The 27550-nt window shown below is 35.7% G+C and overlaps 4 protein-coding genes and 1 pseudogene across 5 annotated transcripts; 2 read left to right on the top strand and 3 right to left on the bottom strand.

Annotated features, from left to right (window-relative positions):
* Positions 1-648: 648 nt before the first annotated feature.
* Positions 649-3741, top strand: LOC120197669 (agamous-like MADS-box protein AP1). Its single transcript, XM_039199108.1, has 9 exons — positions 649-725; positions 807-1002; positions 1810-1888; positions 1988-2052; positions 2329-2428; positions 2531-2572; positions 2709-2750; positions 3219-3340; positions 3507-3741. Exons 2-9 carry the CDS (start codon positions 818-820, stop codon positions 3598-3600), a joined length of 729 nt encoding a protein of 242 aa, XP_039055039.1. The 5' UTR covers positions 649-725; positions 807-817; the 3' UTR covers positions 3601-3741.
* Positions 3742-5102: 1361 nt separating this feature from the next.
* Positions 5103-5507, bottom strand: LOC120197349 (LOB domain-containing protein 12-like). Its single transcript, XM_039198907.1, has one exon. It carries the CDS (start codon positions 5505-5507, stop codon positions 5103-5105), a length of 405 nt encoding a protein of 134 aa, XP_039054838.1.
* A 1397-nt stretch (positions 5508-6904) lies between these two features.
* LOC120197668 (nucleolar protein 14-like) lies at positions 6905-20215 on the top strand. 2 transcript variants are annotated; one of them, XM_039199106.1, is made up of 14 exons: positions 6905-7143; positions 7246-7380; positions 7861-8002; positions 9723-9805; positions 16191-16250; positions 16367-16579; positions 16880-17008; positions 17198-17848; positions 18107-18299; positions 18395-18588; positions 18878-18982; positions 19126-19265; positions 19439-19717; positions 19843-20215. In XM_039199106.1, the coding sequence occupies exons 1-14, from the start codon at positions 6937-6939 to the stop codon at positions 20108-20110; spliced, it is 2799 nt and encodes a 932-aa protein (XP_039055037.1). In that variant the 5' UTR covers positions 6905-6936; the 3' UTR covers positions 20111-20215. The 2 variants fall into 2 exon arrangements, with proteins under 2 accessions (XP_039055037.1, XP_039055038.1); XM_039199107.1 differs by lacking the exon at positions 6905-7143 and adding an exon at positions 7576-7660 and having other exon boundaries at positions 7244-7380; positions 7849-8002.
* A 253-nt stretch (positions 20216-20468) lies between these two features.
* Positions 20469-22956, bottom strand: LOC120197461 (annotated as a pseudogene).
* A 1203-nt stretch (positions 22957-24159) lies between these two features.
* Positions 24160-27187, bottom strand: LOC120197447 (DNA-3-methyladenine glycosylase-like). The gene is made up of 5 exons (XM_039198974.1): positions 26758-27187; positions 25380-25437; positions 25219-25302; positions 24910-25051; positions 24160-24610 (listed from the first exon to the last, which is right to left on the bottom strand). Exons 1-5 carry the CDS (start codon positions 27155-27157, stop codon positions 24332-24334), a joined length of 963 nt encoding a protein of 320 aa, XP_039054905.1. The 5' UTR covers positions 27158-27187; the 3' UTR covers positions 24160-24331.
* Positions 27188-27550: the final 363 nt, after the last annotated feature.

Here is a 27550-nt window from a genome sequence, read left to right as displayed (position 1 = left end):
TTAAAAAAAGTAATATGTTTATTATTAAACTCACAATTATAGTTTACATTGTTTATAGTAGGAGTGGATTACATACGTGCACTTTATGCGACATTTGAATTTAAATAGCATAATCTACTGTAATATTTAAACTTGTTAATTATATATATATATATATATATGTATAGTTTTTGAATTTAAGATTTCAAATGATAACAATTAACAATAAATCTTTTAACCACTAAATTGTTTACTTTATATAGTTATTTTAAATTTAATTATTTAATAAATCTGTATATTTAAAAAATTTAACAATTTAATTTCTTCCAAAATGTAACCTTAGATTTCGTACTTATTTCGATATTTAAAAGTAAAGATCCGCCGTCAACAGGAAGAGTGTGACAGTGTGGGGTCGTTGTCAATGGTATTATAGGCTATTAGCATCCATTACCTATACAATAAGGAAGTAAAAAACCTATCTTTTAGAAAAAGCAAACAATAAAATGAAAAATTGTGGTTCCAAACAACGGTAACGACTACACAGCAACCTGGAACAATGGGAACTCGACAGCACATTGGTCTAAAACCACTCTGGTTTTCACTCTCCACTTTCCCTAAAACCACTACTTTTGTTCCATTTCCAATTCTATATATGTTTTTTTCTTTCCACACACTCTCTGCAAACACTTCATATTTAGCAAAATCACAAGAAGCTGAAACCTAAAAAGGGTTCCCCAACTTATTAGGTATCATATTTTTTTTCACTTACTTGGATCTGTTTCTTTTTAGTGTTTAAGAATCTGGGTTTTGCTTGTTTTGGTGTTCAGATATTAAAACTATGGGGAGAGGTAGGGTTCAGTTGAAAAGGATAGAAAACAAGATCAACAGACAAGTTACTTTCTCCAAAAGGAGAGCTGGTTTGTTGAAGAAAGCTCATGAGATCTCTGTTCTCTGTGATGCTGAAGTTGCTTTGATCGTCTTCTCTCACAAGGGCAAACTTTTTGAGTACTCCACTGATTCCTGGTAAAAAAACACTAAACCATTTCTGGGATTTTTATATATGTATAACTGAGTTTCATTGATGTTTCGTGCAAGGTTAACAGTTTAGCTAAAAGAAGATAGATGTTCTCAAAACGTAACAAAGAGATTAGAAGATCAGTGGGGTTTTCCCGGGGATCATGAAAGTAGCAAAAGAAAGGAAATTTTGGGGAAGAGCTTTGTCAAATCTGGCTAATTAAAGAAGTTATTGACCAATGGAAGAACAACAAATTTTTTCCCTTTTTGATTTTTTGTTTTCATGTCCAATGGCCTACCTTTCTTAATTAGGAGAAAGCAGACGCGCGCAAAAGAATTACATGAACTAGATTGAAAATACTTGAAACCCTCTTTTCCTTTGCCTTTCTGCTTCAGCAGCTCATCAAACCCTAAAACCTCTCTGGTTTTTTTCAAGAACTCCCAGATCTAAACAGAAAACCCTAAAAGATAGATTTATACAGTTTTGATAGTTTGAAGGGGAAAAATAGGGATTTACACCCAAAACATTATTTATAAATCTTGAATATTCATTACTTCAAGCTCTAAATTGGAATGAATTAGTAACTAATAATATATAGGAAAAACATTACATACATGATATAACTATGATCAGTAAACTCTTTTTCTTCTTCTATTAAAATGAATAGTAAACATTTATAAATAGCAAACTCATTAATTATAGTTTTATCTAATTATTTCTTGATTTCTTGATTATAACTGTATACATGAATATATATATATATATATATATATAGCCTTTAGGATTAAAATTTGCGTTTTCTGCATATTTCTCAGCATGGAGAAGATACTTGAACGCTATGAAAGGTATTCTTATGCTGAGAGACAGCTTGTTGCTACAGAGTCCCAACCTCAGGTATATAACTATGTATAATTATATATATGTGTATGTATGTATACGCATATATAGCAAATAGCATAAAAAAGGTGTTAATGTTCCGGTATTGATCTGCAGGGCAACTGGTCCATGGAATATAACAGACTTAAGGCCAAGGTTGAGCTCTTGCAGAAAAATCACAGGTACTACTAAAACTTATATAATATGCTATCTAAACTCGGAAGAGTGTTGGATTTAAATATGTGTTCAACATGAGTTTATTCAATTTACTCTTATGTATTTTCCCCATATATTTATAAGAATGTATCTTATATATATATAAGAAAATGATGAACCCTAAGAAAGTAGGTTGAACTGATCATTTGTAGGATACTAAATATTATGTTATTCGAACTTGAATGAGTGTTGGACATAATTATATGTCAATATACATTCATCTCAATGCTTAAACATTCCAGGAACTATATGGGAGAAGATTTAGATTCACTGAGTCTCAAGGAGCTGCAGAACTTGGAACAGCAGCTTGATACTGCTATTAAACACATTCGATCTAGAAAAGTATGATTTTGAACAGCTTTTATTTTCTTGGTTTTTTTTTATAATCCTTCAATTGGAACTGTCTTATTGTTTTTCTAATGATGAAATAATGGATTTTTGCAGAACCAACTCATCTGCGAATCAATCTCTGAGCTTCAGAGAAAGGTAAAGCCTCTCAAAACATATGGTTTGCTTGTCAATCATGGATATATATACAGTTATACAGATGTATGTATGTACATGTTCATATATATTTATTCATTAACTTGTATATATCATTGCAAAAATAACTATGCTACAGGAGAAGGCGATACAGGAGCAAAACGCCGTGCTAGCAAAGCAGGTGAATTTTATCTTCTAGGTTTCATACTACTTATTCAAATCCGGAAAACGTAATATATATATATTATGAACTTATACACAGTCAGTAAACCACACGACACCGCACCTCAGGGCGGATGTACATGGCTCTCTAAGGGAGTTATTGCACGTCCATTATTTTTAAAAAAAATATTAAATTTAGTTTAATTTGTTAATAGGAATAAAAAAATAAGAAAATTTGTATACCCAAATTTTTTTAAAATAGAGTATTAAAATTTTAGACCCCTATTTTTTATTTTCTAGGTCCATCACTGTCTCAGTGCATGAAGTTATAACTACTACTGTGAATACATCGAATTCAAACCTATATATATGCGTGTGTTTTGCTAAGTCAGAAGTTTTGTTAATAATCTCCGAAGGATACAAAACTACTATATATATATACATTTAAGAGCGAATAAAAATAAAGAGCTTGTCTTGGCATTTGCAGATCAAGGAGAGGGAGAAGACAGTGGCGCAGCAGTCGCAATGGGGGCAGCAAGAACATGGCCTCAACACATCATCTTATCTGCTGCCTCATCCGCCACCGCCGCATCCTTGTTTGAATATCGGGTAACATTTCTTCTATCAGTATGTGACTTACATGTGTCCGATATGTTTTCATTGGAAAAAAATACTAAAAAATGAAAAGTTGAAGTAACGTAGGTTTTCATCCAACGACAGTAGATTCGGATATAAAACTGGTGATCATAACATGCTTCTACAATTTGTGATGCAGTAGCACGTACCAGGAAGAGGCAACTGAAGTGAGGAGGAATGAACTTGACCTTACCCTTGAACCTATTTACCATCTGGGATACTTTGCTGCATGAAATTGGTACTATATATATAAATATTATATATGTGTATGTATGCATGCATGCATGTATGTATAAGAATGCTTTGTTTTAGCAGCTAATTATGAAGTTTTGGATTGTATGAATAGGGACAGTGATGGATTTGCATTATCATGGTAAAAGAAAGGGTTGAGAAATCGTTTGAAACTCATGCTTTTATATGTATGTTCCTATTTTGACATGTATATGTATATATACATTTACGTGTCTATGATAAGTGTATAATATATATATCCATGGATCTTGGATTTCCCATGAGTAATTATTGATCAGTTGTTGACTTTATTTCAAGTTAGGATTTCATATTTAGTTATGCATTAATTTGTAATATAGTACTTCAACTAAGGATATTTATAATATATGTTTTTTATATTAAATATATATTGAGTATTAAAGATGATATTATGAGTGTTGATAATTATATTGTCTCAATGTTTGAATCTTAAAAACGGTATTATTAAGAAGACAATCACTCGTTCCGAACATGAATAAAAAATATGAAAAAAATGCCACTTTCAAATTCTTTTACTTTAACCTTATATAAAAGAGTGAAAAGACAAAAGTATAATTATAATAATATCCCTATATTAATATTTGAAGAAGTCGTCCTTTTTAAAATTATTATTTTTAATTAAGTTGATAAATAATTATTATTATTTTGATTAAGCTAAAAGTAATTACAAAGTAATATCTATTATAAGTTGGTAAATAAATAACTTGTTAGCTTATGACATCAACTTAATTAGTTTTTTAAAATAAATAGTATGTAATAGATTTATTTTTTTTTATTTTTTTTTAACTAAATTGATACTTGAAATATTGATAATTCTACTATTATAAATTTTTAGTACACCCACAATGTGATAAAACTCGTTATAAAGAGAGAGAATATGAATATGCAAATAGCTTTAATCTTTTAAATTTAGGTGAAATTAAAAAGGAACTCAAAATGCTAAATAAAAGTATATAATTAATTATAAGGACATTTTATTTTAATTAAAATGTTACTCCTTTTAATAAAAAATTAAATAATTAGAAGATGAATGAGTGTTTAAAGATCATAATTCATTTTAAGGAATTGGTCCTTCACTTTAATTTACTAGAGTTTTATTACTACTTGCGAACCTCGTCCATGCAAATCTCTTAAAATATGAACACAAGTTTCGTGCGAACCTTTATGTATATGGATCATCCCTTTATAATGGATCAGGTGTCGCTCACCTTCTGTCCATCACAAACATATCTTGTGTAACATCCCATCAACCATGGGTTGACACATGTGATTTCTTATTCTATGCTATCGTTCTTTAATACGTCCAATCAATATTAATGACACGACAACTCTAACTAACATCTATCCAAAGCATTTTAAATAATCATATAATAAAGAACAAAAAAACAAATACTCATGATCACCATAAAAATTAAATCTACACCGCCAATAATCGGATTGTTGATCACTTTATTAGTCAACAGGTTTAGTTTTTCTTTATGGAAACTGTCGGAACCGATAGCTGTTGAACCATCGGGACGTCATCGACCTGTTGCTGCATCTGGATACAAAGTATCTCCGCTTGAGCCACGGCCCGCTGCATTTGGAGCTCCGACACCTGGTTCTGCAAAAACGATATGGCCCCTACACACCCGTAAACCGGATCTCTCACCCTCGCGTTCGCCTCGTACACCAAGCTGCTCACCGCGTTCGCCCTTTGTTGCACCGGCACCTCATGAAGCATTTTGCTGACATTGTTGGCACCGAAAACCTTGTGAACGATGGCGAACTTATGGGGATCGTCGGAAGGGAAGTAAGGGGCGAAGATGCAGTCCTTGGTACACCGGCGACGAAGCAACTTGCAGGAAGCGCATGGTGAATTCCCCCCCATCCTTGGGAACTCAAAGACTGGAACTCTCGATTCTCTATATATATGTTGTACATCCTCTGGACCTCATCCACAAGCCTCACTTTCATTGTTGGTCCTCCACCTTTCGAGACCTTTAAAGTCAAATATCTTGTAGACGACTATAATTCCTTGATGTAGTTATTGGATAACCCACGTGATCTATCATGGTCAAATCTGATATCTTCGAGATTTTCTTCTCTGAGTTGGTTGGAGATATGGTCGCGACCGAGGGGTAAGTCATTCCTTTCTCCTTTTTTACGTTTCAGTCCTTTTTCACTTCTCTCGGAAAAAATAAATCCGACGAACTTCGGGCTTTCCTCTTCGAACCGAGGTGAGAACTTCTCTGCTTTCTTCTTTGCCTCGTTCCCCTCTGTTTTTTAAGTTTTGAATGTTCTTTGTTTTTTGTGATATTTTTCGAAACTGGTTTTTTCCTCCTCGGTTTTTCCTCTCGTATTTTCGTCGAATGAATCTGATTTCTATCCCTGTATTTTTTGCATGTATTTTTGTCTTCGTATTTCGTACGTTTTCACCGTCCCTCCTCTGTTCGATGTACATAATTTTATAGCCAAAGTTATCGGCTATTTTTAGAGTTATATACGAACTAAAACACTTGATTTGTTTATTTGTTGGTGATGGGTCATTGTCGTGCTCTCCTTGTGTCGAAGGATTCGGAGTTGGCAGCGTGTGGCCGTGAAAAACGACGATTGGCTTGGGATGAAGGCATACAACGTTGGGCAGCTTGGGTTCAGCGTTGGGAAGCTGGTTTTAGATCCCATGTGGGCCAGTAGCTTTGTCATAATCTTAGGCCAAATATTCAAGCCTTCAACATGTAATGAAAAACAAATTAATAGTAATAAACATACGCTATATAATTATAATATATAGTATGTGTATATTATGTAATATAATACACATAGCATATACTATAAATAATAACGCATAAATCATGTAAATGCCACATGGACGAAAATAAGTGTTTACAGAAACTAACATTATGATCCAATTATTAATAAACATGTAAATTTGAACAATTAATTTTGTTTATATATTGCATATAAATTATTTAATTATTTTTTCCAATTTAGTGTATAAAAAATGTTGAACTTTTGGTTTTAAACCAAAATTTTAACTGCAAATTTTAACAGATTTACTCAATATCTTTTTATAAAGTTCAGGGGGCAAAGTTTCATAAATTAAATTAGATAAGAGTAATTATCAAATTTCATATAATAAAAGGACGAATCTACAAATTAGACCTAATAAAATAAGTGGACTGCAAGGGCCCGGATAATTTTACAGCCTACGCCCACCACCATAAACCCCCTCTTACAAAACCCAAAACCCTGTCTTTGATCCTCGATTCCCATTAGCACTGAATTCCCACTGCCGACCAAAATACGCAGGCGGAACTATGCTTAAGCATTCAAGTGTCGAATCCAAAAACAAGAAGAATACCACCAAAAAGTCGGGTCCAGATGCCATATCCATGAAGCTCAAGGCTCCAAAAGCCAACCCTTTCGAGACCATTTGGTTCCGTCGGAAGTTCGACATACTCGGCAAGAAACGCAAAGGTGAAGAACGTCGCATCGGCCTTGCTCGTTCCCTAGCCATCCAAAAGGTAAAAACTCTACCCCAGAAATCCAGCTTTTTTTGTTTCTTGCACAATATTTGATTACCTGTTTGTTACATGTGTTGATATGATTTTTTGGGTTTGTTTCAGAGGAAGAAAACGTTGCTGAAAGAGTACGAGCAAAGTACAAAGTCTTCTGTTTTTGTTGATAAGCGAATTGGGGAACAAAACGATGACTTGGGAGAGTTTGAGAAGGGTATCTTGCGGTCTCAACGTGAACTTCAGGTTGTTTTCTCTTTTTAAATATTAATTTGTACTTCTTTTTCGCTGCTTTGGTCCTACTCTAGTGGTTTCATATGTGCGTGCGTGTCTGTATATTTGTGTGTTTTAGAAATTTCACTTTAGTTACTACGCTTATTAAAGTTTGTGTCTTTTGCTTCCTACCTGGTGAAATATTGAAGCTTTTTTATTTAATTTAAGGTCGTCCTGCTGAAACTGGAATCGAACATCTAGTTGACTCAGGCACTGACTGAACTTCAGGTGAGAATGGTAGATGGAATATTCCATTATTGATAAAGGAATTAGCCCCCTCCCCAAACATTGTACTGAATGAACCTTGTTAGTGCTAGAGTGTATTGACTTTATCCTTCATTTTGTTAGTAGTGTTTCCTGTGCTTTCTTGGTTACTGCTATTGCATAATTGTGAAAAAGAATAGCTGTTGAGGCTAAGTTTGTATAATCCAGATATTTCATTTTGTTCTGCAGTTGAAATTGGGCAAAAAGAGCAAGTTCAATTTATCAGATGGAGAAGAAGATGAGTTTGATGCTCCAGATTTTGGTTCCCTCCCAGAGAGGGATGATTTTGAGGACGAAATGCTGTCCGATAATGATAATGAAGCTGATGAAAGTAAGATTTGACTTCAGCTTTCATTATGATAATAGCTTATAATTGGTGATAATCCAATATTCATAATAACATTTTTATTTGTCCACACAATGCATTGTTTCACTTGTTAGCCTTTTCATATCTGTAAAAGTGACTAAAGTTCCTGTTTTTTTTTTTATAGGAAAATAGGCCTCATTAAAAACCCCCTTCATACCCTCCATGTTGCAACAGTAACATGAAGAACATTGGAAGGAGGAAAAGAGTGCCTATGAATTTTATTCATTAGAACAATAATACACAGCTAGAACCAAAACCTACTGATACAACATAACACTGATTACATAAAATTGAAAACAAACACCCTACGGAAAACAAACTTTCCGTACACGATAACGCACCAATTACATAACCTACTAATCAACCAATACCATCTTTAGCTATCTTATCCGCTTCCCAATTAGCAGCTCTCAGGACATGCCTTGAAATAATGTCTTGACCTTCCATACGAGAAGCTATATCCTTCACCAAGGACTGAAACATAGGGGTGCATAAATCCGGATTTTTAATCCACTTCAGTGCTGTACTAGAATCCGATTCTAGAATAACCCTCTGACTTAGGGCAGATCCTAATTCTTTAATAAGAATCAGTCCTCTATTAATCGCCAATAGTTCTGCTAATATAGGAGGACCACTCCCAACCCTTTTTGAAAACGACTCAATCAACATACCTCTGCTGTCCCTAATCAGTCCACCTATTCCTCCTTTATCCCAACCCCTCACCATTGCACCATCTACATTAAGCTTAACGAAACCATCAGGAGGATGAACCCACCACGATGAAGTAGAGCAACCCTTATTCTGTCTTCCCACTGAATCAACTAATTTTAAATCTCCCACTAAGGAGTCAAACGGGATATGCACATCCTTAAATCTAGCACCAAACCAAGTAGCTGTTCTAAAACGAACAAGAAAGAAAAGCAGTGCTGCATCCACCTTCCCTTTCTGAAAAATTACCCCATTCTTGCATTTCCAAACAGTCCACATCATCGCCCTTGGGATGAATTTCCAAATAATGGATTTCGGAAGTAAATCATCCCACAAAATGATGAAATCAATCATATTCTTTGGAACCACAAAAGAAACATTCCATAAATTCAGAAATCTAGACCACAGACCCCATACTATCTCACAATGCAAAAAAAGATGTGAAACCATTTCTCCATATCTAAGACACATCGGACATAGGGGGTCCTCGATCTCAGCCACTCCTCTCTTCAACAATTTCTCCTTAACCTCCACTCTCTGGTGTGCATGTTGCCAAACAAAAGTTTCCACACGAGGGTGCTACTCCTATCCAAAAAATGCCTTTCCCAAGTACCCTCAAACCCCTAAAGTTCCTGCTTTTTGTCTGCAAGACTTTAGACAACAACAAAAACCTTTTATTCTTCTTATTTACTTACTATATAGTTCAATCTAAAAAAAATCCAAGAAAAGTGATTTTAATGATGCAAGCAAGCGTAGTAATTCAATTTACCATAAGCTTCAATATAGATTTGTGTTTTAACTTCTGTGTATTCCAGTGGATGTTCCATTGTTGTTTTTGCACATTCCAATCTTTTATGCTTTATATGAATAATTTCCAATCAAGTTCTCTTCAAAATTTTATCTTCCCTGCATTTTTTTCTTCCATGTTTTTTATTGTCCCATGATGTGGTACTAATGATTTGTTCTTCCTTTGTAGAACGACCTGCCATCTTAAAGCAACTTAATGCACATGGTGCACAAAATTCGTCTGAAGGGGGTTTGATGAAAGGAGAAGAAAATGTAAGACCTAACTTTAATTAAGAGACACTTGTTTGTGGTTGTGGTTTATGTTAGCATATCACTTTTTTATGACTAAGCTTGTTTTAGTTCTTTGCACCCTTAATCATGGTGTTATGATGGAAGGGAGATTAGGGTTTGATCAGATGGAATTGGGGATTACTCGAGGAAGGTAATTTGGGAAAAAATGACTGAAATTGGAAAATGAAAGGGAATTAGGGATTGAGATGTTACTTGAGGGATTTACGGTTGAGGCAACAGAAGGAATGAGGTTGGGTGGACTGCAAGAGCAGGCTAATATCATTAAACCTTTAGCTAAATGGGCCCAGTCAAGTAATGACCCAGAACAGAGTGAAGTTGAGGAGAAACAGGCCAGCACGTGTAGCCCACTTGGAGATATCCTGTGAATCAGCAAATGAGTAGTTAGTTTGTTAGATTTGCTGGCAGAATTACAGCTGTAGGTACTTGTGAATATATAAGTTGTACCTGAAATCTAAGGAAATCATTATGAATGAAATTACACGTTTTCTGTATCTCTCTCTCTTTCTTTCTTTCTTTCTGAAATCTTTCATTTTCTCTACAACAACCCTAAGTCATAACAATTGGTAATCAGAGCTGAGTTTAGTGATCCAAAAATCATTTTTCACGCTGGGAAAGACAAGAAAAATGAAAAAAGTTGGAACCACAGAAGTACCAGAACAATCAACAATGGAGGTTAAGGAAGAAACCTTACTAACTTGGTGGGCGGGGCAGAAAGCAAAGCTAGAAGGGAGGATATAAACCTTAGAAGATGGAATGATTGAAAACAGAGGGTATTTGCAGAGGATCTTACAGCTGATCAATCAAGCAGCTGAGGAGAAAGATTCACCTCAGTCAGTGAAGAGTCAACCAACAACAGTTGAACAACAGAACAAAAATGGAGGTAAACAATCATGTTTGATTACGGTTCTTAGTGAGCATGAGAAGTATACTTTTCAACCTAATGAACCAGGAATATTAGCTTCTAAACCTGTGGGGTTTACTGGTACTCTACCTCTGAATCAGACATTGCAGGAAGAGAATGTTAGGGGCAGTTCTAGTGAGGTTAAAGTGGACAGTAAAGGATTGTTTGGGAGTTCAGGGCCTATTTTATCTCGTCCTAAATTAGAGCTGCAGATGTTTGATGGAAGTAATCATAGAGGATGGGTTAGAAAATGCCAGAAATATTTTAATCTCTTGGGAGTTCCTGAGGAACAAAAACTGGATGTGGCTTCAATGTACTTAATGGGAAAGGCTGAGACTTGGTTTGATGGTTATATTATGCAGAAACATAGAGTGACTTGGCATGAATTTGAGGCTGATTTGTGTCAGATTTTTTGACAGAAACTATTCAGATATCATTGAAGAGTTTAATAAGTTAATGCAGAAGGGTAGTGTAGAAGAGTATCAAGAAAAGTTTGAGGAGTTAAGACCCTATTTACTACAACAACACATGCATTTAGGGGAGGATTATTTTGTTTCCAGTTTCATTAGTGGCCTCAAGGAGGAATTAAAACACAAGGTGAAGTGTTGGAGCCCAGAAATTTGTCTGAAGCTTACAGGAAGGCCAAACTTTATGAGTTGGCTATTGAGATAGAAGGAAAGAAGTCTAAATTTTCTCAATTTTTTTCCTTATACTCCTGCAAGTAGTCAACCAAACAGTGGCATTAAGGGTTTTCAACCTAAGACAATTCCTCCTAATACTAATACCAAGCAGAGTTTACTGGAATATAGAAGAGCAAATAATTTATGTTTTAAATGTGGGGAAAAATTTGCGCCTAGACATCAGTGCAAAGTTAGACAGTTGCACAGTATGGAAGAAGAAGAAGACTGCTGATCAGGAATTGACAGAAGAAGAAATTGGAGAAGGGAATGATGCAACCAAAGGAGCCTTGGAAATTTCTATCAATGCTATCACAGGGAATGTATGGCACACTACCTTACGAATTCAAGGTTTTATTAGAGGGAAACCACTTACTGTGCTGATTGATAGTGGCAGCACCCATAGTTTTGTGACACCTAAGTGGGCCAAAGAAGGAGTAGAACTAGTTCGAACTCAACCATTAGTTATTACAGTAGCTAATGGAGAAAAATTGTTCAGTACTGCCAGAAGCAATAAGGTGACTTGGAAGATGCAAGGTTATGAATTTCAGCATGATTTCAGAGTTTTGTCTTTAGGGGGCAGTGATATGGTACTGGGGGTGGACTGGATGGAAGAGTTTAGCCCTATAATGATGGATTTTAAGGCCAAAACAATTAGCTTTGAAAAGGATGGACAGACTGTTCTAATTAGAGGGACTCAGAAGTTACCACTACTCAAATCAATTTTAGGAGAAAAATTTCAGAAGTTAGTTGCAAAAGATACTAAAGTGAATGGAGAAATTTATTTGTTGAATGCTGAAGTGGAGGAAAGCATAATTCCTCTATCTTTACAAGATTTATTAGAGGAGTTTAAGGAAGTGTTTGAGGAACCTGAGGGAATGCCTCCTAGCAGAAAACATGATCATGCTATTGTTCTTAAACAGGGGACACAATTAGTCAATCTCAGACCCTATAGATTTGCTCATCATCACAAGACTGAAGTGGAAAAACAGATTGCTCATATGTTATCCTCATCTATCATACAAGTAAGAGTCCTTTTGCTTCTCCTTGTTTACTTATTAGAAAAAAGGATGGAACTTGGAGGTTTTGTGTGAACTATAGGCAACTTAACTCTTATACAGTTAAGAATAAATTCCCTATTCTTATAGTAGAAGACTTATTAGATGAATTACATGGAGCTACTTTCTTTTCCAAGATTGATTTGAGATCTGGTTATTGGCAAATTAGAATTAAAGATGAGGTTGTTCATAAAACTGCTTTTAGAACTCATCAAGGGCATTATGAATTTAAAGTTATGCCTTTTGGCCTTACTAATGCCCCGGATACTTTTCAAGATTTGATGAATGACTTGTTTGCAGCATATTTGAGGAAGTTTGTTCTTGTGTTTTTTGATGATATTCTGATTTACAGTCCTAGTATGGCAGAACATAAAAAACATTTAAGAGGTGCTAGAAATTCTGTTGAAAAACAAGTTGTATGCCAAGAAGAGTAAATGCTTTTTTGGCCAACAACAAATAGAGTATTTGGGACATTTAATTTCAGCTAAAGGGGTAGCAACTGATCCTGAAAAAATAAAGGCTATGCAACAGTGGCCTTTACCTAAAAATCTGAAAGCTTTGAGAGGATTTTTGGGTTTGATAGGGTATTATAGAAAATTTATCAAAGGGTATGGAGAATTGAGTAAACCCTTGACCAATATGTTGAAGAAGGATGGATTTCATTGGTTTATAGAAGCTAAATTAGCATTTGAAAAATTAAAAAGGGTTATGTGTGAAGCTCCAGTTTTGGCTTTACCCAATTTTGACCAGAATTTTTTTTTGGAAACTGATGCTAGTTCCAAAGGAATTGGGGCTGTTTTGTCTCAAGGAGGAAGGCCTATAGCTTATTTAAGGCTTTGGGGCCAAAGCATGCTGATCTTTCTATCTATGAAAAAGAATACTTGGCTATCCTAATGGCGGTATCACACTAGAGACATTATTTGGAGAGTGGTTCATTTTTCATTAAAACAGATCATGAGTCTCTAAAACACTTATTAGAGCAAAAGCTAACCACCACTATTCAGAAGAAAGGTCTTACTAAGTTATTGGGGTTGGATTAGACAATCCAGTTCAGGAAAGGCAAAACAAACAAGATGACAGATGCACTTTCTAGACAGCAAATGGATTATGGCAAGTTTCTGCAAATGGGGGTTACTGTTATTGTTCCTACTTGGATGCAGGATATTGAGCAGAGTTATGAAGGAGATCTATTAGCTCAAGAGAAACTTCCTATTTTAATTATTCAGCCTGACAAGAGTGAGGAGTGGAAGAGAAGGAAAGGAGTGCTATACTTTAAAGACAGAATTTATATGGGCAGCAAGGGAGATCTCAGGCAGAAAATTATTGTGGCTTCCCATGATTCACCACAAGGGGGTCATTCATGCATTCAAGCTACTTATCAGAGGATTAAAGCTTATTTTTTTTGGCCAAAGATGAAGCTTATGATTCAGGAACATATACAACAATGTGAGGTATGCCAGAGAACTAAAAGTGAGCACATTTCCAAGCCAGGGCTACTACAACCTATTCCAATTCCACACAATGCTTGGGAGGTTATAACAATGGACTTTATTGAAGGGTTGCCACCTTCAACAAAGCACAACTGTATTATGGTAGTGATTGATAAATTTGCTAAGTATGCTCATTTTATGCCACTGTCACATCCCTACACAGTGGTGCAAGTGGCTGATATATTGGATCAGGTTTATAAGCTTCATGGTCCTCCTAAGGTAGCTATTTCTGATAGAGACAAGTCTTTTACTAGTCTATTCTGGCAGGAGTTACTTAAGCAATTGGGGACAACTACACTTTTCAATACTGCCTATCATCCAGAGACAGATGGGCAAACTGAGAGACTCAACCAATGTTTTGAACAATATCTCAGAAGTATGTGTTTTTTAAAACCTACATCTTGGTCTAAGTGGTTAGCCCAAGCAGAGTGGTGGTATAACGCTAATTACCACTCTGCTATAAAAATGACCCCATTTGAAGCCTTATATGGTTATAAGGCTCCTATGTTAAGCTGGTCAGAGGATTCTAGAGTGGATGCAGTTCAAACTATGATGCAAGACAGAGAGCAATTCAATGCTTTATTACGTGAACAACTCATGCAAGCCAGTAATAGAATGAAGCAGATTATTGATAAGCATCGTACAGAAAGGGATTTTTTGGTGGGAGAGGAAGTTTACCTAAAATTACAGCCTTACAGACAGACATCACTCGCTCTAAGGAGAAACCTGAAGCTTGCTGCTCGATATTTCGGTCCCTACAAAATACATGAAAAAATTGGTCAGGTTGCATATCGACTGGAATTGCCATCAGATTCAAAATTGCATCCAGTGTTTCATGTTAGTTTGTTGAAGAAGAAAATAGGAAAACAAGGACTTATTTCGCCGAATCTTCCAGAAACGTCTTCTGATAGGCAATTGAAGATTTACCCAGCCATCGTCTTGAATTCACGAGAGATTCACAGACAAAATCAGCGGGTCATGCAGTTCCTTATACAATGGACAAATATGGGGCCAGACGATGCCACTTGGGAAGACTACACGGTGCTGAAGAATCAGTTTCCTGATTTCGATCCTTGGGGACAAGGATCATCTGGTGGAAGGGGTATTGTTATGATGGAAGGGAGATTAGGGTTTGATCATAAGGAATTGGGGATTACTCGAGGAAGGTAATTTGGGAAAAAACGGCAGAAATTGGAAAATGAAAGGGAATTAGGGATTTAGATGTTACCTGAGGGATTTAGGGTTGAGGCAACAGAAGGAATGGGGTTGGGTGGACTGCAGGAGCAGGCTGATATCATTAAACCTTTAGCCAAATGGGCCCAGTCAAGTAATGACCCAGAACATAATGAAGTTGAGGAGAAACAACCCGGGACGTGTAGCCCACTTGGAGATATCCTGTGAATCAGCAAATGAGTAGTTAGTTTGTTAGATTTGCTGGCAGAATTACAGCTGTAGGTACTTGTGAATATATAAGTTGTACCTGAAATCTAAGGAAATCATCATGAATGAAATTACACGTTTTCTGTATCTCTCTTTCTTTCTTCCTTTCTGAAGTCTCTTTCTGAAATCTTTCATTTTCTCTACAACAACTCTATTTATGATTAATATACCTCTAAGGCACTCTTTTCCTCCTTCCGCTGATTAAGGAGCTTTCTTAAAAAGATCCATTAATCAAGAAGGGGGTTTTTAATGAGGCCTAAAATTCTTATAAAAAAATATATATATTTGTCATACAGAGGCAGATTCAAATGCTAGTTCATTTCCATTCTAAAATACTTGGTTAGCTGTTTGATCATGCATTAACCTTTAGTTATTGACTCTGACATGTTGAAAATTAAATGATTGGTGTTTTGCCAATCCAAATGTTATTATTTGGGGCCTTTGGTCTTTATCTTCTATAGTGTTATCTACAACAACCAATGTTATTCAATTTCTAGCAAAATGATATTCAAGCTACATCAACTTTAGCTGCTAAAGAATCCTTTGCCCCATGTCCCTCAGTATGCACATTCTGTAGTCGTAATATGATATGAAAAACTTGATTTGTTTGTATACTTTTCCATTTCATAATAAGCATGGTTTCAGTTTTTAGTGGCTGAGCTCTTAAAAGTGATTTATTTTGATTTTCCTCTTCACAATGATGAAGCAATATGATTTACATGGAGCGTTTTTCTTTTCCGTGTTAAAACTTGGTTTAAATTGATGGCTTTCATTCTACAGAAGCACAAATCGAAGAAGGAAATAATGGAGGATGTTATTTTGAAGAGCAAGTTTTTCAAGGTAAAAGTTTTGATGCATCATAAAGGTTACTCTATTGTTTTCCAATTGTTCTTGAGTCTTTACTTCTGCTCTTCTGGTTTCTGATTTTCTATTGGATCGGTCTTGTTTCATACCAGGCGCAAAAGGCAAGAGATAAAGAAGAAAACGAGCAACTGATGGAAGAACTGGATAAGAACTTCACATCCTTAGTGCAGTCGCAGGTCTTATTGTCCCTAACCGAGCCAGGCAAGATGAATGCCTTGAAAGCTCTTGTGAGCAAGAGCGTTCCAGATGAGCATGTGAAAAAGGAAGAGTTACCCATTGCACAGATAGCTGAAACTTCTAAGCAGGTGTGGGGTTATGGTTCTAGGTTTGGTCTTATTACAGTAAAATAGCCATGCTGGATAAATGCTCTTGTCCGTACAAATTTCTTTCTTAATTTGTTTGATATTGTTTCTGAAATCTTACTTTACCAGGCCATATTTCTTCACTGCTTAAGAAATATAATGAAACTTATACCACTACAGTTAATAAAATTTTACTTTTAGTTTGATGAAAAGGAAGCTTTAATTTTCAAAATTTCTGATGGCATATTTGGATGTAGAATCAAAATCACGCATAAAATATTTTATTGTTCTTTACTCTGACAGGAACAACCTGACTCATATGATAAACTTGTCAATGAGATGGTATTGGATATGCGTGCTCGGCCATCAGACAGGACAAAGACACCTGAGGAGATTGCTCAAGAGGAGAGGGAGCGATTAGAGCAATTAGAGGTATCTTCAGTCCGAGCTCCACTACTTTTTTTTATTGTATTTGCCTTTTTATGCTATAGTTTTATTGGCAGAGCTATTTACAGGCTGTTACAGAGGATAGAGAGTTTTTCGTAATGATTGTTTATATATGTTAGATTCAACGTCACTAATGTTTGCTTAATAATTTTTATGGGATTCAACAAATTCCAGGAGAAACGTCAAAAGAGGATGTTAGCGACGGATTACTCTAGTGATGAAGATGGTGAAAATGCTGGGAAAGATTCTGTCCAGAGGCCAAGGGCTATCTCGGGAGATGATCTTGGTGATTCCTTTGCACTTTATGAGGAGCATGGTAGTAAAAAGGGTTGGGTTGATGAGATTCTTGAAAGAGAAGATGCAGACGATTCCGAGGATGAAGATGAGGATTCTTCTGAAGATTCAGAAGGGGCTGAAGATACCGACGAAGATAAAGGATCTGATGAAGACGAAGAAAATGAGCGTGAAAAGATTCTCTCTCTGAAGGACTGGGAGCGGAGTGATGATGATGATGTTGATACAGATTTGGATGAGGATGATGATGAGGCCATTGGTGATGAATATGTGGAGAAAAGAGGCCGTAAATCAAACAAAATTGAACATAGGAAAAAAGATGAGTCTGTGGATGCCAAAAGAATCAAGTCCAGTGTCAAACATACTTCAACTAAACTGGACATTCCCTTTATAATTGAAGCTCCAAAGAGCTTAGATGAGCTGTCTTCTTTATTATCGAGTTGTTCTAATGACGATGTTATTGTGATTATAAATAGAATTCGGGCAAGCAATGCAATTAAGCTTGCTGCAGAAAATCGGAAGAAAATGCAAGTAAGCTGCTTCACCCTGTGTGTGTTGTTTGCGTCTGCATCCTTGTTCATGTTTGGAAACTTTTGAAGGATTAGATTTACAAAAAAAATGTTGAATCATGTTTTGGAAAGTTTTGCTATTATTGTTGTTTTTTATTTCCTAAAACCTAAGTTTGCAGTATTAACCTTAATTACTGAGTAGTAATAGGTAATTCTGGCATGCTACTAATATTGTGGTTGGTTCCATTCATTTAAAACTGACACATCTTCTATTTACCAGGTGTTTTATGGTGTTCTTTTGCAATATTTTGCTCTGTTAGCAAATAAGAAGCCCTTGAATTTTGAGTTATCGAATTTGCTTGTCAAGCCACTAATGGAGATGAGTATGGAGATTCCATTTTTCTCTGCCATATGTGCTCGCGAACGAATTTTACGAACGCGTATGCAATTTTGTGAGGCTCTCAAGAACCAAGGTTTTTGATAATTTGATTCTTTCAGTCCTAACTTTATTACCTCTACCTTAGTCTTTTGCAGATTTCCTAAATTGATATATAAATATATTTTGCAGAAAATGGATGCTGGCCTACCTTGAAAACTTTGTTTCTCCTGAGGTTATGGTCCATGATTTTTCCATGCTCTGACTATCGTCACGTAGTAACTACTCCAGCACTGTTACTAATGTGCGAGTATTTGATGCGTTGTCCCATAATGTCAGGTCGAGATGTCGCCATTGGTTCATTTTTATGTTCCATGATTCTTATGGTATGCACATGTTCATCATTTTCACTATATAATTGAACCTGTATGACATCCTAGATAGTGATCTCTTTTGTTTCTTGAACTCGTAAACCCGGTTACTCTAAAAGAGAATGCTGCTGATATAATTTTGTGTTACGATTGACATTCATAATATATTCATATAAATTTATTGGTCCTTGCCATTACTAATTTTCTTAAAAGTCCCCAAACTTGTAAAGCCAGATTTGAACCAGGTGATGGCACAACTATTGTGTTTGCAGTTAATGACATGATAAATTATGGCATTTTGTAGTTCACCAAACAATCTCAAAAGTTCTGTCCGGAAGCTATTATGTGCCTCCGAACTCTGTTGATGGCAGCGACAGACAAAAATCTAGCATCCGAGCAAGATTCACAGGTATTGTAACATCATGATTGCAGCTTATGAATAATAATAACAATAAACAAAATTAGATAATAGTTTTTTTCTTGTAATAAATATGCTTTGCTCGTGCAACTTATTGGACTAAGCTATATTTATGTACATTTCTTTGTTACCAGTTTTATCATCTTATGGAGCTGAAAGCACTCAGGCCACTGTTACACATACGTGATGGTGTGGATGATATTAATCCTCTGAATATCCTCATGGTAATGGAAATGTCAGATGACTCATCATTTTGCAGCTCAGATAATTTTAGGTCTGCAATTGATGCTCTTTTTCATTGTTGTTTTGATGAATGATGATGAGATGACCTCAATTTGTTGTTTTCTTTGCCCATTTCATTGAATTGTCTGTATTATGTGGAAGTTTCCCTTTTTCGGTTTTTATTTTTTTTATAGAATCGAATGACAAGTAAATTTTCATGCTCAGGGCTAGTGCACTGGTGACTATTATTGAAACTTTGAGGGGATTTGTTGAGATCTATGATGGGTTGAGTTCCTTCCCTGAAATTTTCTTGCCGGTTGCAACATTGCTACAAGAAGTTTCACGACAGAAACACATGCCGGATGCATTGAAAGATAAATTTAATGATGTTTCTCAACTCATTAAGAAGAAAGCCGAGGAAGCTCATACACTGCGAAGACCACTTCAGATGCGCAAGCAGAAGCCAGTGCCTATCAAATTAGTTAATCCAAAATTCGAGGAGAAGTAAGTCGCATTTTTTTCTTCTTCTTTTTCATGTTTAACTTTTTTTTACTGCCTCGTAGACATTGGTGTTTTTTAGAATCTGGATGAGTGACTACATCTAATGATCTTACTATGTTACACTACAGCTTTGTTAAGGGTAGAGACTATGATCCAGATCGAGAACGAGCTGAGAGAAAAAAGTTACGAAAGCTGGTAAACCGTGAAGCTAAAGGCGCAGTGCGAGAGTTGCGGAAGGACAACTATTTCTTATATGAAGTAAAGCAAAGAGACAAGGAATTAGTGGAACAGGAAAGAGCAGCCAAATACGGAAGGGCCATAGCTTTTCTCCAAGAACAAGAACATGCCTTCAAATCTGGACAATTAGGTAAAGGTAGTAGGAAAAGGAAGAGATGAAGCTATAGGTTACCTTGTAATGCTAGTGTTGCTTGAATTTTCTCATCAAATTTATAGGCATGTAGCATAGAATTTTAGGATTCTTGATGGTGGTTTAGTTGGATTGTAGCATTTCCATGTAACTGTGCTGTGTGTTCGTATCATTTTGATAAGCTAATTCTTTGTGAAACTTTTCCTATCCCATATTCATATTAGAGTGTTGAAGATCGGTATACATCCACAATGGCGATTGCCCATCCTCAATTTTTATTCAGTTAATCTACGGAAGGTGTTTGAAGGATTATATCCCATATGCATGTGAATATCCGAGATGAGGATAATGAGCAACTTAAAACAGCAACCTAGGTATAGTTTGTAGAATAGCCAGAGCATGAATGCAAACCCATCAACGTCCGGTCGGAAACATGATCTCTGAAAACTCGACACCTGGGGTTGATTCCGAAATATCTGTGGGTAGCAATCTTTGACCATATATCGTTGGAGCCAAATTAACCTGAATACGTACGTCGGCCCTTTTGTGAGTTCTACTGGCTTCAGTCGTTGAACTTTTCAGCTCCTGTCGCCATGCCAGCTCCAAGTCGCACAGTACCTCCCCCATGGTTGGTCTCTCGCTTCCCTTGTCTTCTAAACACTTCATTCCTATATCTGTAAATGTCTTGAAACATTCAGGGTTGATCTTTCCGTGTAGGAAAGGGTCAATGTTCTCATCTAGTGTCCCCGTTTGATAACAATTCAGAGCCCAATCAGCCAAACTCACCTTGCTATTGTCGTCTTCATTTTTGTCCCTTTGTAACACCGCGGGTCTAGCAAATAAAACTTCAAAAAGCACAACTCCGAATGAGTAAACATCAGATTTTTCAGTCAGTTTTTGTTGGCGATAATACTCCGGATCTAAATACCCGAAGCTGCCTTTCACCAATGTACTTACATGAGTTTCAGATTCTGTCATCGTCATATTTGGTCCAATTTTTGATAGTCCAAAATCCGAAACCTTGGCCTCCCAATTTTCATCTAATAGGATGTTAGTAGTTCACATCACGGTGAATGATACAACGCATCCCTGAAGTGTGAAGGTAATGGAGTCCCCGAGCTGCACCGATGCAAATCTTGAGCCTCTTCTTCCATGGAAGTGGCGATTCCTTGGTCTTGTAAAGGTGGTCCGCTAAAGTACCCTTTTCCATAAAACTGTAGACGATGATCATTTCATTAGCTTCCATGCAACAGCCGATCAAGGAGATTAAATGGCAGTGCCTAACCTTCGAAAGTATGGCGATTTCTGTTTGGAATTCATTGATTCCTTGGTGCGACTTGGGATTCAAACGCTTTATAGTAACGGTAGTGAACGTATTTCCATCAATAATGCACCCCTTGTACACCTTTCCGAACCCTCCCGAACCAAGTAGGAAAGCATCCGAGAAGTTCTCGGTTGCCAACTTTATCTCAGCAAGAGTGAAGTGTGGGCAGTCCTTTGATGATGTTATACATTTGGCTGTTCTTATTTTCCATTTCAAGAAAGATCGCCATCGTAATTGTAAAAATAGAACGACCCAACCACCATAAATTGCAGACAGTATTAGGCTAACCACTGTTAGAAGTACACAGAAAACAATCCACAGGATCTTAGGAGAACTTGCAGATGAGGGTACATTTCTTGGTTTGAATGGATTAGGTCCCGCGAGAGAGTTGTTTTCATTAGATAGTTTGAAGATTTCTAACCCATTCAAGGATGGCACACTATAACCTGAACCTATATTTTGTTGCATGGAAATAAATAGAGAAACTTCCCCCTGGTGTTCTCTTGAGAGATTCACAAGAAAATCTCTATACATGGGAACTCCCATCTCCTGAATTAACCTGGTTTCTGCTTGAGAGGCACCAGAGCTGGTATGAATATGAACAATGATTCGATTTTCGTCGTTGAAATTCGTGCTTTTTGGCATGTACAAATGAAATCTAATGAGATAAATGAACCCAGAATCTACAGGGAGTGACCAGGTTATGCCATCTTTAAGAATCAATGACTGTCTAGCTGTGGTATAAACTTCCATAGGGGCAGCGTATGCTTGCACCTCGGAGCCGACATCAATGTCTGCATTCTTCAAGTGAACAACTTGTGTGTTAGGAAACAGACCATTGCCTTGATCCCCAGACCAGGAACGAGACATGCCACTGTCATGAACAGCTGAGATGGCAGAACCTCCAATGTTCACACGATACAAAGTCTCGAGAGCTGTATAGTTCATGGAGGAAAACCGGTTGATCTGTCCGATGATTGGCAATCGCAACTCTCCCAGATAAAGCTTCCGAGGCACAGAAACAACCTCGATCATGTTGACGAATCCATAGGCATCAGGATAATCAGAAGATGGGGTGAACAATATATTCAATGTATAGTCATCCACAACAACACAGTATTCCTTGATAATATTCTCAACACCAGAAGCATTATTACCGTAGGAAGACTTGGAAACAGATAAAAGAGTGAAGCTACCGATGCTAACATTAAACAATGCTTTCGAAATGCTTAAGCCTGGATAAGAGATGGGATAAAAATGAAGCCTTACAAATTTGGGACCAAGTGAGACAGTGAATGAGCAATTGGATTGCGTCTTAAATATGCAGGCTGAAGTTTTCGAAAATTCAAGGTCACTGGATCCCTTGTTAAGGCTCCATGCTTGGATATTAGGAGACGGCATAGTTGTCGACGAAGCACAACTTAGGATCTCAGACATACCGGGAACTATGAGATGCCACAAGAAGATGAGTCCGAGTAACATATTACAAAGACAAAAGAGCGGTTTTTAGTGCGTTTGTTTTGTGGATACCAAGGGTTGTAGATAGAACATTAATTTACAAGGAAAAAAAGTCTAGAAAGAAAGAAGAAAAAAGTTGACTTCCACACCGTGTGGATCCCTCTATATTAAATGGATTGAACATGCAGTTAGGGCGGGGGGAAGAAGAAAATGAAACTTCCTTGGATCCTACCAGTGATAGTGAGTGTTTTTGACAGCAAAGATTGAAGATAACGTTTGCTACAGTACATGGTATGAAGCAAAGGGAGTCTGGTACCGTGCGCGCGTTCAATGGTCTCTTTAAGATCTGTCATCAGAAGGTTTGTCTTTCGGATGGTAAAACCTTGGATTCCACGAGAGAGGATTGAGATGACTAACTCTGGTGAGCAACATGAAGATGCTCAAAATGACATTCATCATATATGTCAGCCAAACTTGGAAGAACAAATTTCATTGAAAATTCAATTCGATTTGATTACAATTTTACGTTGATCTTATCAATAGAATAATATTTGAATTTTCCACTGAAATTGAAAGACCTTATTGTGTCTAACCTTACTATTGGTGCAAAGGTTTGAGAAAAATCTATCCCAAATTGTTGAGCATATACCTTCACAACTAACCTGGACTTAAACCTGTTGACAAATCCATCTGGGTTCAGCTTTGTCCTATACACGCATTTCACTCCATTTTTTGGTCTATTAACCAATACCCAAATTTGAATGTCCCGAAACATGCTCATTTCTTCTTGCAAGGGCAAGGCCTTGATCCATTCATCTACATCAGAAGCCTCTTTAAAGTTATCAGGCTCCAAAACAACTAGGTTGCATCTCTTTTACAGATATATGGTTCCTCTCACATGCCTATCTTCATCAGACTCACGATCGGTAGCAACTTTAGATTCACTTTGCAGCTGATGAACATAAGAGATTTGTATCTTAACTGATTCAACTTCATTTTTGTTCCAATTCCAGGTTGTTATCATCAAGTTTGACATACCTGCTTACAACAATCTTCTTAAATAAAGGATTGAAAAATTCTATAACCCTTTTGCCAATTTCCATAGCTCAGAAAAATCCTATCGAATATGACACTCACTTTAAAATCCGAATAAATTACCCCGCATTCACCTTTAACTCTAGATAACATACCCCACATTGATTTGATTAGTTTAGAGCAAAATTATGGTGAATTTGTGGTATGTAGCTGAATCAAAGAAATAAATCTTAAATCCACATTCATTTTTATTTTTGAAAAATCAATTACACAGCCATAGATGAAGCTTTCATGAATCAATACACGTATACATCAAAAGCTTAGATTTCAAGAGAGTTAGTAGAGATGTTAATGCCAACTATTCATATCCAACACGTTTCCGATGTATACCATACTCGACAGTCGTGTAAAGAAATCCGAGTAGAATAGTTTACTAAATGTGCTGCCAAGGTCTCTCGGCAAGGGCAACACATTGACTATATCTGAAACAATCGACCAGATGATCGATCGTCAATCCAGCAGCTTGCATGAATGAATAAACGATCGCCGGTCCGACAAATCTCAACCCTCGTTTCAGCAAGTCCCTGCTAATGGCTTCAGCTTTTGGAGTTCTAAGAGGAACGTTTCTCGGGTATTTGTATTTGTTAATGGTTGGCCTGTAATTCACGTAACCCCATATGAAGTAACTGAAGGATCCTTGCTCCTTCATAATCTGTGTATTCGGATAAGCATAAACAAATCATTAGAATAATTATATGCATTTTATAGTAAAAAATTGCAAAGCAATATATCCAGAGCGATATTCAGTAAGTTTGAAATTCGAATATCGATATCTTCAATCATATCCTCTCTTCCTTGAGTATTCAATAGAAAACTGAAATTCGAATCTCAATGTGTTTGAAATTTAATTTGCTTGATCCATGTAATCACAATTAAAATGAATATTCAATAGATTTAGAGTTCGAATCTCCAGATTCTAAAATTGTAGAGAAATTATAGTATCAGACTTGCCTTTTGTATGCATTTGGCATTGTGTATTATACACCTTACTCTGCTTTCAGTCAACATGATTTCTTTGTTTGATGATATCTCATCGATTTCTTTATCTCCCATTTTTGCAACAATTTCAGGATCAAAACCACAAAAGGCTTCTCTGTAAGATAAAATTCCAAACTTTAGTACAATATTTCTTCAAATTTGTCCCCATTTTAATGATTTATTATTCGGAAATCGAATACTAAGTCAATAAAAGGCGTATAATTCGGACGAGAATTCACGAATACTCGAGTCCAGAATTCGCTTGAAAATTGAAGAATGTACCTATAAATCTCCTTTCTTTTCAAAATCTCAGTCCAATTGTAATCCGTCAGCATTCCAGACAACATAAGCAGCTCGAACAATTGTCTGTTTGATTTTTTATAACTTGAAGATTTAAAAAGAAAACTCATAACAAACAAAAAAAATGATTCCAAACAACTTACTTGTCATCATAAACAGGAACTCCCCACTGTTGGTCATGAAATGATATATATACTTCGTCTGCATAAAAAACGAATAATTATAATATTTTATTGTGAACGTTATATTTATTTTTCGATTATATAAGTGATTGTTTAAATAATAAGCCTACTGAATCCATCAAATGGTCTCAGTAATAAAAGCGAGTTTTATTCTCACCGTAGAGTGTGTGTATTAATAGGTTAATAAAATTTCGAACAAATATTATCTTATAATCGTTTATATTATTTAAAATAATAATAATAACTTGAATTTTTGAACTTATGCGGAGAATCTTAACTGCAAGACTATGATGGTGACCGAGACAAGTTTCTTGTTGACTATAGTAATGTTGTCTGAATATTGCAGATGTTCTGTCTTTTCAGGTTATTTTGACTGCGAATTAGTCACAATATTCTATACTTTATCTTATGTTACCTAAATTCAAAGGATGCAAATATTTTATAAGATCATAATTGTAAAAATAAACTATAAAATATTATATTTATATTTTTTTGAATATGTATTGAATATAAATACAAAAAGTTCCAAAATTTCTGAGGAAACTAATAATACTAAGACAGAAGATGGTTGGTTGGTTGATTGATTAAATGGATAGAGGAAATTTTGGTTGGATATTGGCTAAGAAATTAATTAAGAAATACAAAGATTCAAGACAACCTATCAAACACCATGGTTGTTGAGATGCTTTTTCATAATAAAAATTAATGATTTTCATTATCATCATCATCGTTACTACTACTACTACTATTATTATTATTATTATTATGGTTATTATGGGTGAAGTAATTAATATATGGACATTTTGATCCGAGTTGAATATTTGAAAGATAATATTAGATTGTATGTGCGAATGTGTGTGAAACGATATATTCCGGTCAAGTTTAGGTGGGTCAGTGCATGTGTCGGGTTGAATGACAGATGGAGATGTATTATACTCGAGTTGTGTTTGGATGAGTAAAAAATCTGACCCGATCCGACTTATGACCACCCAACTATATAAGTTTTTGAAAGAAAGTATATAAAAAATATTAAAAATAATATCGAGAAGTTTACTCAGTGTTGGTGAATACATGAAGTTGGATTGATATAATTTTTTACTAATTTATAGTATATAGATTGTTGAATTATTATTATTTTCTAAATTTCTTATATATATATATATAATGTTGAACTATTGATTTTCAAGTTAGCAATTTCGATCATAATAATTAACAAGTGTTATTTGGACTAATTTTCAGTTTTTGTATAGGATCAAATTACATCAAATTAAAGTAGGGGACTGACTTCATAATTTTTGCAGAGGGATGAAATTCAAATTAGACCTTATTGTTAACGTACCACTATTCTTTGTAACCCAATTGCATCTCCTCAGTTCTCCGTTACCAGGCTCCTGTTGCTGCTGCCGTGGCTGTCGGTGCTGTCGGACACTTTTAATGACGGGCACGAACGCTCTCCTTTCATGATGAGGCACGATCGAGCTGAGAGCTAACTTGATCTTCTGCTCCAACGGTGTAGTACTACTCGAATGATCCGTCATCGACGAGTCATTCGAGTCTTGCGACAAAGATAACGATAAAGAAGATAACGAAAATGACGAACTGCTTCGACGGAGTCCGATGGGGTAGATTTTCTTCAAGTTCTTCGACGAAACTTGATGACTTTGTGTCTGCTTCTCTTTCTCTTTCTTCTCCACAACATGTTTCCTTACATTAGCTCTAGACATGTTGGAGAAAACCATTGAATCCTCTTGTTTTTTTTTCCTTTTAATGTGAAGATGAGTTTTAAATGTTGGAATAAAGTTTAGGGTTTTATATATAAAAGCTGCCGACTTGGTGAAATATGAATTTCTATTTTTTTGACAGTTATTATGCAAAATATAAAAATTAAAAGAAAAGAAGTAGGTTGGTAAGTTGGATATATCCAATATTAGTTAATAAAAAAGAATAATAATTCTAAATTATTGAATTGGACCCTTAACCTAATCTGATAATTGATTTAATGAAGTTGTATGAATAATTTATATTATATTTAAAGGTCAACTCATATTTTCTTTTAATTATAAAGAAATTTATCTTCTGAAGTTAAGAAATAATAATTTTAGGATAAGAATAATCATAAATATATTTAATAG

The sequence above is a fragment of the Hibiscus syriacus genome, unplaced genomic scaffold, assembly GCF_006381635.1.
Source record: "Hibiscus syriacus cultivar Baekdansim isolate YM2019G1 unplaced genomic scaffold, ASM638163v2 tig00117048_pilon, whole genome shotgun sequence".
NCBI classification, from domain to species: Eukaryota; Viridiplantae; Streptophyta; class Magnoliopsida; order Malvales; family Malvaceae; genus Hibiscus; species Hibiscus syriacus.
Note: the sequence above shows the minus strand (reverse complement) of the source record. Positions and strands in the feature narration are given on the sequence as shown.